Raw genomic sequence first — 11,584 nt, forward strand, 5'->3', positions numbered from 1 at the left:
TGCATCGCCTGATTTGGCTAAAATACTGGTCTGCGGACCAGACTTCCAAGAAGGCTCTGGCGGATTTGCCCTTCCAGGGAGAGAGGCTATTTGAAGCAGTGACATTCTTAAGAATGTCACTGGGGGGTAGGAGCAAGCTGCTCCTGCAATTCAGAAAAGTTAAGGAGCCTTGTCGTAGGCCAGGTCCCTTCTTTTCCGCTCAGAAACGTTTTTTCGTTAGTCTGGGCCCGCAGGTAAGTGTTCCCAGGCAGACAAGAGGCCAGCTGAAGAACAAAAGCATCCCTGGGTTCACATGCCAAACAAGCCTGCAAGCAAATCTGCTATTGCATTAAGGTTTACCCTCGCCCGACTCTCGTGTGGTGGGTCGCCTTTGCGAGTTTGCAGCTCGATGGACCTCCCTGCTTTCCGACCAGTGGGTTTGCGAAGTGGTTTCATCAGGGTACAAGATAGAAATTCTTTCTTGTCCATCAAACTGATTTTATCCCTCCAACCTTCATCTCCTTCCGGCTCGTCGGAACGCCCTATTTGGGGCAGTGCAGGACCTGCTGAGGCGTAGGGTAATAGTCCCTGTGCCGCTGCCGGAAAGGTTTCAGGGATTCTACTCCAATCTGATTGTAGTCCCAAAGAAGGACGAGGCATGTCTAAGCCTGGGCTTGATTCTAGACTCATCAGTGGCAAGAGTTCTTCTTGCTTTGGAAAAATTGCAGACTCTTCAGGCGGCGGTGAAGCTTCTGGCATCCCGCAGGTGGTCGTCGCTGCGCTTTTGCATGCAAGTCATGGGTCTCATGACTCAGAAGGAGATCCTGTTTAAGTGGGACAAGTCTCCGTTGTCCCTGGATTATCAAATACTGGTGAGCCAACTAGTCAGGACTTCCTGTTCTGGTGGCTAAGATCTCCAGGCCTTCAGTCTGGAAAGTCATTCCTTCCCGTTCACTGGACGTTGATCACGACTGACGCCAGCCTGACCAGTTGGGGGGGAGTTTGGGGCGTACAGTCAACACAGGGTCGATGGACGCAGGAAGAATCACGCCTGCCGATCAATCTGCTGGAATTTTGGGTGATCAGGCAGTGCCTCTCCACATGGTCACAGAGGCTGCAGGGTCGTCCAGTCACCATCAGTCACTATCCAGTCGGACAACGCCACGGTAGTGGCGTATGTCAACCATCAAGGAGGAACAAGAAGCTCGGCTGAAGCATCGGAGGTCGCTCACATCCCGAGGTAAGCAGAGCGAACCGTGTCGGCTCTGTCGGCCATATACATTACTGGCGTAGAAAACTGGAAAGCGGGCTGCCTAAGTGACCAGATACTGGACCAAGGAGAATGGTCGCTACACCCAGATGTGTTTCGACTCCTTTGCCTGAGATGGGGCATGCCAGACGCGGATCTCTTGGCTTCTTGACTTAATCGAAAGGTATTGAGGTTTGTGGCCAGGTCAAAAGATCCATGGGCGGACGCGACGGATGCGTTTTGTGGCTCCGTGGGGGACAGTATCGTCTAATTTATGCCTTTCCCCCACTGAAACTTCTTCCTCGTCTGCTCCACAGAGTGGAGGGGATTTCTGTGATTCTAATTGCCCCAGATTTGCCTTGGCGTCCCTGGTACGCCGACCTTGTACACCTAGTGGTGGATGCCCCTTGGCGACTGCCGATGCGAGAGGACCTTCTGTTGCAAGGTCCTATACTTCATCCTACTTTACAGTCGCTGGCTTAAACAGCATGGCTGTTGAAAGTCAGGTTCTGAGGGACTGAGGCCTGTCGGATTTAGTAATTTCCACCATGCTGAGGACATGGAAGTCATCTTCTCGGAAGATCGATCATCGCACGTGTAAGGCCTACATCTCTGTGTGAGGAGATAGGGTGGCGTCCACGGGCATATTCGGTTTCCAGGATCCTGCTGTTTTTACAGCGTGGAGTGGATCAGAAACGTGCCTTACCACTTCAATACCAGACACTTACACACCTTCCTGCCCAAGCCAATTTTCAGCTTTTAGCGCTGTCGCAATTTAAATGACAATTGCGTGGTCATGCTACACTGTACCCAAACAATTTTTTTTATCATTTTGTTCCCACAAATAGAGTTTTCTTTTGGTGGTATTCGATCACCTCTGCGATTTTTTTTTTTTTTTTTTTGCGCAACAACTAAAAAAAGACCGAAAATTTTAAGTTTTCTTCTTTATTACGGGCACTGATGGGCACCAATGAGCACTGATGGTCACTCATAGGCGGCACTGATGGTCACTCATAGGCGGAGCTGATGGGTACTTATGGGTGGCACTGATAGGCAGATAAGTGGGCATGGATGGGCAATGAGATGTGGCACTGATACTGATGGTGGCATTGCTGGGCATCACTTGTTTTATATTTTTGCCAGTCGGTGCCCATTTGTGGGCACTGATTGGCATCTATTGTGAATATTTTTTAACATGTGGATGGCCATGGGTTACATACCTGGCCACCCACATGTTTCCCCCTTCCCTCGTGTTCCTAGTGGCTTCCATGGTGGTTCCGTGTGGGCATATGCGGGGGGGCTACGCTGATAATCGGCGTATACCCCCCGTCAGGAGAGCCGCCGATCGACTCTCCTCTACTCGTGTCTGTCAGATGCAAGTAAGGAAGAGCCGATCAACGGCTCTTCCTGTTTACATCGTGATCAGCCGTGATTGGACACGGCTGATCACGTGGTAAAGAGCCCCTGCCAGAGGCTCTTTACTGAGATCGGAGATGCAGGGTGTCAGTCTGACACCCCGCATCACTGATCGCCGCGCTGCGCGCCTCATGTTATCCTGCTGGACATCAAGTCAGGATAACAGAACCACTTCCCGGACGTCAATTTACTATTGACCGGGCGGGAAGTAGTTAAGCACCATTCAGGGGCAGATTTCAGCCTTGGCTGTTTTCCTTCAACGACCCTTAACGGCTCATTAACTGGTAAGTACATTTGTGCAAGGGGTCCGACATGTGGCTTCTCTGGTTCGACCACCACCACTACCTCCGTGGGAATTGAATCTGGTGCTCTCGGTACTTCAGAAACCTGCCTTTGAAAACATCAGAGAGCCTAATCTTTTGACACACTCTCAGAACGTTGCCTTTCTGGTGGCTATTACATCTGTCAGGAGGGTTTCCGAGTTGGCGGCCTTGTCTTGCAAGTCCCCCTACTTGATCTTCCATAAGGATAAAGCGGTGCTACGCCCGCAGCCTTCGTTTCTTCCGAAGGTGGTTTCGGCTTTTCATCTAAATGAGGACATTGTACTTCCATCCTTGTGTCCTCGGCCGTCGCATCCCAAAGAGGTTGCGTTGCATTCCTTGGATGTGGTCCGTGCTCTGCGGATGTATCTATCTGCTACGGATCTGTTTTTCGGAGGTCAGACTCACTGTTTGTCGGTGACTGGTCCAAAGAAAGGCCTGTCGGTCTCGTTGGCCACCATTTCTCTGTGGATCAGAAAAAACGTAAGGTGTCCCCTATGGTTGAAAACTAAAAAAACATTCTCACCTCATCCCTGAATATAAGCCAGTTGCTGTACCCCCGAGGGGATGTGTTTCCTCGATGGGATTTTATGCGTGGGAGATTGGTTATAAAGTGAGGACTAAATTAGTCGACAAAAAATGTATCAAAAATATCAAATTTTATTTCAATAATGTTGCTCGTAGGCAACGTATCAAGGTAAATGTTAACAGCATGAGCAACAAAGCATCTAAATGACCAAGGGGGGGAAAGAAGGCACGACCTGGGGTAAGTGACCGTCAAACGGCACCAAACATTACTAAGGATAGAACATAGGTTTAGAATTGTATATATATTAAAGCGACAGAGGAATGCAATAGGAACCCTTCCAGAACAGCTGTGCCAACGTTTCGAGGCTTATGAGAAATACCGCCTCTTCATCAGGGCTAGGGTGATGCAAAAGATGTCGCAATACAATCTAAAATAGAAAAAATAAATAAAATAAATGCTTTCAATACACAGTAAGAAGTATAAATTTAAAAATGTTAATTACATGGAGAAATATACAGAGAAAAAATATATATGTACATGAATCAATGACAGATCCTCATCGTGGCTCCTACCATGTATGGGGAAGTGCTCAGAAACAAATGTGAAGACAAAAAAACCCCAAATTGCCTTCCCAGTATTTGAACCATAGTTGCAATTTTATAATTTTCAATTGTCAGCAAAAAGCAAAACAGAAATGAGTGAGTACTAACCCGTCAGTAAATGGTCGATTTGTCTCCAAGAGACATCACAGGTGTTGCTAGGTCGATTTAAAAGAAAGATATCCTAGGTCATTACAAGTAGTTCACAAAGTATCTCCATACAATGCGACCTATAATCTGACGGGTATAAGAAGCAAGCAGGAAGGGAAGGAAAAGAAAATCAAAAATCTTATACCCTGCAACAGGAGCTCCACCAGCAGCACCACGACCGGGGCCACGTCCCTTATTTGACGTTCTCCTCATATTTCTCAAATGTAGGATCTTGCCCTAAATGGGTGTTTTTTGAATAACACAGTAGAAGAACAGTATCTAAAGGGTGTATCTCACACGTACAGATATGCAGGAAACGCACCAAAAATAAAAATATTTGCCCTAAATAAAAAATTTGTTTTTGAATAGCACAATAGAACAGTATCTAAAGTGTGTATCTCACACGTACAGATATGCAGGAAACGCACCAAAAAAAATATTTGCCCAAAATGGGTGTTTTTTTTAATAGCACAATAGAAGAACAGTATCTAAAGTGTTTCTCACACGTACAGATATGGAGGAAACACTGCAAACACTGGAGGAAACACTGCAAAATATATTTTTTTGCCCTAAATGGGTGTTTTTTGAATAGCAAAATAGAAGAACAGTAGCTAAAGTGTTTATCTCACACGTACAGATATGGAGGAAACACTGGAGAAAACACTGCAATTTTTTTCCCCTAAATGGATGTTTTTTTGAATAGCACAATAGAAGAAAAATATCTAAAGGGTGTATCTCACTGTAACATATGCAGTGCTGGTGTAATTTGATTTCTGACTCCTATCTATTTCTCTCCCTAAAAGCAAAACCAGGCAGGAACCTTTCCCTAAAGTATCTATAGCAGGGTGAATTGCTGTGCTATGTAGATCGCTGAGTAATTTGATTTCTGAAGCAGGACAGTCTGACTCCTATCTAATTCTCTCCCTCAGAGCAGCAGCAGCGCCAGCACTTCCCTACCCTATCTAAAGCAGAGTGCTGTGCTGTGTGCCTCTAGCTTATATAGAGGTGGGTCACATGCTGCACTGGCCAATCACAGCCATGCCATTAGTAGGCATGGCTGTGATGGCTTCTAAGTCACACGATGAGTTAAACGAATGTTGATTGGCAGCCCTGCAGCTCGCCATTACATTGCCGAATACCGAACCCGAACTTACAGCAAATTGTTTTGGGTTCGGGTCCGGGTACCAAAAATCCAAATGTCCGGTACGAACCCGAACTTTACAGTTCGGGTTCGCTCAACCCTACTCGTCACCTCACTGCAGACCAGGCTTATTCATCCAACACTAATCCACTAAAAACACTAATATATTGAAATATACAGTATGTTTATTTACAGATGGTATAGATATTCATACACGCCATCATTGATGGTCTGGTGAGAACCACCTCATTAGTCACACCCACATTTTCATGCTCTCCTGTTTTGCCACATGTGCCGCCTCAGCTCCCATGCAGGACGTCCCAATATTGACTGCCACACGTTTCATTTTCAATCGACCTGTAAGTATGGGTGGATGGTTCTTTTCCCTCCCTTCCCCCCTTCTTATGCAAGCCTGACTCATTGTTTGGTTTAATATCTTTTTTTTAGACATCTAATATACATCAGCTCCTGATGAGTGGCAATGTAGCCACGAAACACGTCGAGCTTCAGATGCCACAATCATGTTCTACCAATGCAGTTTTCCATACTCTGTGCTTATTGTTTTATTACTACATTTTAATAATTTCCCCATGTGCAATATGTTAATATGATTTAATTAATTGAGATTGATTATGAATTATGAACCACTGTGCCTTTATGTATATAATTGTGAAATATTCATTAAATTTAACAGTATCAAACCAACACAGCTCATTTTTGCTTCCTATTTTTCATGCTTTACTCAAAGTCCCAACCTCTTTCTTTCGAAGCTGCTGATTCTGACCTCCTTGCTATCAACAATTTAATGTGCTCTGCCTGTCTGTATGGACACGCAGAGCAGCTGCGCTTGCTTGGGTACTACTATTGTAAGCTGCTTGCTTTGGGGGCACTGGACAGGAGGGAGGGGCCAGGAGCCGCGGCAGGGGAACCGAGAAGGGGAAAAGCGTGCTAAACCACTGCACAGAGCAGGTAAGTATAACATGTTTATTATTATTTTATTACAATTTTGCCTTTTAATATCACTTTAAAAAAAATTCTTCTAACTTACACCCCACGATGCTTTCGAGGTTGCACAGATATGGGAATCCATTTGCACATCTGATGGTCTTGCCCTGTTGTGACGGCCTTCTGGACTGAGGTGTTTCATATACTACCAATGCTTGCTGGGGTAACCTTTGCACCTGACCCCACCATGGCCCTGCTGAATAAATGTTTACCTAATATACGTACAAAACAATTTAAACTCTTGTGATATGTTGCTACTGCATCAAAACAAACCATCTCCTAAGGCGTGGAAAATGCCCAATATTTGTCTTCTCGAGATGAAACATAGAATAACACATATAACACAATTCACATCCACAGCAAAATTAGGGCCACATTACTTCGTATTACTAAACACCTGAAAGTATGGCAGCTATAGGTAGGCAATTACCTGCCACTGGACTTCGATCAATCCTTACTGGAACCTTGATTGTACCCCCATGAGACTACTGTTGACTTGCAAATGATCGTTGCTTGATTACTGTACTTACCAGATCCCCTGGTGTCCCTCTTCTTTCCCTACTTTTCTTTCGCTTTCTTCTTATCCTGACCATTTATTTAAATTGTGTAAGTTTGATAGGCTGCTTCATGTTCCTGTTACTATGGAGCATTTAAGTGTGATTGTCCTTGTGAAACGGGGTTAATTTGCATGGTTCTTCTTCGGACTTGACATTTTGCTCCAGCTTATATTTTACTTTGTGCTGTCATTGCCCCACATCTACTGTTCATTGTGTTTTGTTTGCATAGCAGCATATGTAAAACGTAACTGTACAATGATGTATCTGGTTCTTTATTCTCAGTAAAAACATTGAACAATGAGAAGTACAGGCAGGTGCTTATACATCATGCCATACCATTAGGAAAGTGTGTGATTGGCCTAAAAAAAAAATCTGCAGCTGGACAATCTTCATCATTAAGAAGAACAGGAGTCCTGGAAGTGATGGTTTAGCCCACACAGAGCAGTGATCTCGACAGGATTTAAGGCAGCCTACATACACAGATATGTGGTTAGTTCTCAAAGATGTTTAGAACAACCCACCTGCCGAGGTAAAAACGGCTTCCACCTACCTTTCAGCCAACCTGTACAGTATTAATAGGTCAGATTGCTGAAAATGTATATTCAGTGGCAAGATTTATTAGCCTATATTTCCTGGCCCTTTTCTACTTAATTTGAAGTTTTTGCTGTTAATGCTCTTCCTGTTACATGTTCATAAGGGAAGAGTGCAACCCTTTTTTTAATGGCTACAGCAGATGCGTAGTCATCGCCACCAAACAGTCTACTATAGCAATGTTTCTCAACTCCAGTCCTGAAGTACACCCAACAGGTCATGTTTTCAGGATTTCTCTCAGATGAAACGGTTGTGGTAATTACGAAGGCAGTGAAACTGATCAATAATGGAAACCCTGAAAACATAACCTGTTGGATACTTGAGGACTGGAGTTGAGAAACATTGCTCTATAGCATTCTGAAGCGATACAGAACTCAAAAGTGGCCTAATTGTCTAACATCTACCCGAAACCAAAATACTAGTTTTAAGGTTGAATGATTTTTTTTAACATAAGGATGGGCATTCCAATTCAAAATTGCAGCAAATCGGAATGATGTGCCTCTTATTGTCTATGTATGTTTATCACGTGACATAATTTTGTTTCCCTTTTGAAAAAAAGCTCCTCTGTAATAAGCATCTATTTCCAGATCCAGTGTCAGCATTGCTATCAGCAGGATGCACTGTGCTACACTTCTAAGTACATATTCTGCCTTGAAGAACATTCTTAACTGACATATAGACAAGACAGCAACATATAAAGATAATTTCTTACAGGTTCCTATCTGGTATGTAATTATATATTTTTTATATAATGTAACTGTAGTAATGTTTGAAGTCAGCATTTTAATGCTTCTGAATATGTAATATATGACAGAACCGCTTGTGATCTCTGTTCTTTCTGATTTTTAGGTTGGCTGCCAATCATGTTTGTGTTCCTAATATTAAGTACATCAAGCTTTGTAGCTCTTGATGCTTTGTGCCCATCCTTGTGTTCTTGCTCAGTGAAGGACCGCATTGTTTGCTCAGGTGCTTCAGTTACAGATATTGCTGCATTATCCATACCCTATCATTTTACCTATATTTGTATAAAAAGCACTCAAGAGACAAAACTCACCAATACCAGCTTTCAAGAAATGCCTGTTACTTCACGTCTATTTTTCGAAGGCAACCAATTTTCCTTAATAGAATCTGGGGCTTTTCAAAAATTTCCTCTTCTGAAATCACTGAAGCTGACAAACAATGCTATAAGAAGTCTACCTCCAGGAATATTCCACAGATTATTTCATCTGGAGCAGTTGTTTCTTGATCAGAATCAATTGTCTGATCTTGATCCATGTATGTTTCAAAACCTGAAAAATCTATCGTACCTTTCATTGAACAGAAATCTGCTTCGAGAATTGCCTGCTGGATTACTAGATCATCTTGTAAATCTTAGGCACTTAAACTTGTCCAGAAATAAATTAAAGTCTTTGCCAAAGTATATTTTCAACTCGTTGTTCAAACTGAAAACTCTCTTTCTCTATAATAATATTCTGAAGGTAATAACACCTGGAATGTTCGATAATCTCACTGAATTGGAAGAGCTGCGTTTGTATGCAAATGAAATTGTAATGGTTGACAAAGAAGCATTCTACAATTTACCAAAATTGAATATGCTAATGCTTCACAAAAATAAAATAGAAATGTTGCCTGAGGGATTATTTCTCTATTTGACTTTGTTAACCAGCTTGACTTTCTATGAAAACCCTTTAACTGCACTTCCCTATGTGCTTTTTGGCAAAATGGAGAAGCTCGAAATTTTGTGGCTTTATCAAACAAATCTCTCAACAATACCAAATTTTGTTTTTAGTAATCTAACTAATCTGAAGTTACTGATTCTAACTCGAAACCCAAAGCTTCAGAGTCTTCCAAAAGAATCATTCAGTGGTCTGAGCAAACTTGAGGAGCTGTCTTTGCATTCAAATGGATTGAAATTTCTTGGTAAAGGCTTGTTCCAGGATCTTCAGCAGCTACAAATTCTTTCTCTATATAACAATGTTTTTGAGGATCTTCCTGAAGATATGTTTCATCCTCTTGTAAATCTTGAAATTGTTTACCTGAACAATAGTAAATTCCGGAACCTGCCAGGTACCATCTTTAAAACCTTGACCAAGCTTAAGAACGTTCGTCTTGATGGCAATCCTTGGGCATGTGATTGTAGGCTTAAAGATTTCAAGCTCTGGTTTGAAGAGAATGTAAAAATAATACAGAATTTCATGTCAATTTTTTGTGAAGATCCTTCAGCGCTCAAAGGAAAACCTGTCCTTCATTTTGATGCACAGGTCTGTAGCCACACAACTATAGCAACCGACAATCCCTTTGCAGCAACATCATTTTCTGCTCTAGCCAGTGCTACACAAAACATAAGACCGAGCGGTGAGGTGACCCTTACTCCTACTAAACTGCTATCTGATCATTCCAGGCACAACCTCAGCTCTGTGATCCCAAGTCATGTGGAAACAACCCATTCCCCTATACCATCAAAAGATGACTTATCCATAATTGATGATCCTACCACTGGTTGGCATAATAATGATTCTTTAAGCACATCTTTGCCTAGTCATATGGGAACAACCCATAAATTCAAACAAGTATTACATACTTGTCTGCTTAGAAAGTTATTTGGATTTTGCCTAACATATGGAAATATAATCTTTCATCTCCTTATGGTTACAGCAGCTCTTCAAATTGTTCTTATAGTTGTGACATGTTTCATTATGCTGAAAATAAGAAAAATTCATAGTTATTTCAGTAGTGCTAAGGAGCCTGTGGAGCTACAGCGTATCTTAATACCATTAAGTTTTAATTCTATAAAGAAATAATATGTTGCTGCATGTTTATATATCTGCATTTTTTCTATTATTCCTGTTCACTTCTTAAACATTACCTTTACAAATAATGTTTATAGGTATACATTATAGCATTTTGTCTTCAGTTTTATTTTTTTACTGCTTCCCGTCTGGCATATAGTAATATGAGTAGGAGTGCTGCTATCCTGGGTGGATGTCATATGATGGCCTCTCAGGATCATGCCTCATGGGCTTCGCTGTGAAGTGTCATCTGCCAGACACAGCCAATGAAAAATCGGTGTACGGGGCCGCTGCCAGCACCATGTGATCATTGTGCAAATTTTGCACATTGAATGGCTTTCATTCATAGTCGTTCATTGTGTACTATTGTGTTGATCTCTGTGATTGGTCACAGTAACCACATGGTACAGACAGGACCAGTCACAGTGCATCTGTACCATGTGATACCAATCGGGGGAAATCTTCCAACAAGGACAGTTGTTACTATGAGAGCTTTAAGAGACACATGGGGCGGATCCTATATCTGGCACGCCTACTGTGCCCCCTGCATCCTTCAATATCTCTTTGTCACTGTGTACCCCCTCTCGAAAACTGCACTTCTGGACCCCTTTACATTACACAGCCCTTGCACCTCTGGACCCCTTTACATTACACAGCCCTTGCACCTCTGGACCCCTTTACTTTACACAGCCCTTGCACCTCTGTACCCCTTTACATTACACAGCCCTTGCACCTCTGGACCCCTTTACATTACACAGCCCTTGCACCTCTGGACCCCTTTACATTACACAGCATTTTGCACCTCTGGACCCCTTTACATTACACAGCATTTTGCACCTCTGGACCCCTTTACATTACACAGCATTTTTCACCTCTGGACCCCGTTACATTACACAGCACCCTGCACCTCTGGACCCCGTTACATTACACAGCACCCTGCACCTCTGGACTTCTTTACATTACACAGCACCCTGCACCTCTGGACTCCTTTACATTACACAGCCCCCCACAGCTCTGGACCCTGTATGTTACACGGCCCCCCTCCCTACAGTGCAGCCCCCCCTACAATACAGACCCCCCCTACAGAGCAGACACCTTCTACAATACAGCCCCTACAATACAGACCCCCCTTCAGACCCATAATGTACCTCAGATGATCAGGCAGGACATGCACAGCACTGGCCGGTTGATGGTCCCCTCCCTATGTGTAGACATAAAGGAGGAGGGGGAGGCGGCTTCACTCTGCTCAACTGTGTGAC

General features: G+C 43.2%; 1 protein-coding gene across 1 annotated transcript; it reads left to right on the top strand.

Moving 5' to 3' along the window:
• Positions 1 to 6,101: 6,101 nt before the first annotated feature.
• Positions 6,102 to 10,355, top strand: GP5 (glycoprotein V platelet). The gene is made up of 2 exons (XM_040349512.1): positions 6,102 to 8,261; positions 8,386 to 10,355. The coding sequence occupies exon 2, from the start codon at positions 8,400 to 8,402 to the stop codon at positions 10,335 to 10,337; it is 1,938 nt and encodes a 645-aa protein (XP_040205446.1). The 5' UTR covers positions 6,102 to 8,261; positions 8,386 to 8,399; the 3' UTR covers positions 10,338 to 10,355.
• The last annotated feature ends 1,229 nt before the right edge of the window (positions 10,356 to 11,584 follow it).

The sequence above is a fragment of the Rana temporaria genome, chromosome 4, assembly GCF_905171775.1.
Source record: "Rana temporaria chromosome 4, aRanTem1.1, whole genome shotgun sequence".
Classification (NCBI taxonomy): Eukaryota; Metazoa; Chordata; class Amphibia; order Anura; family Ranidae; genus Rana; species Rana temporaria.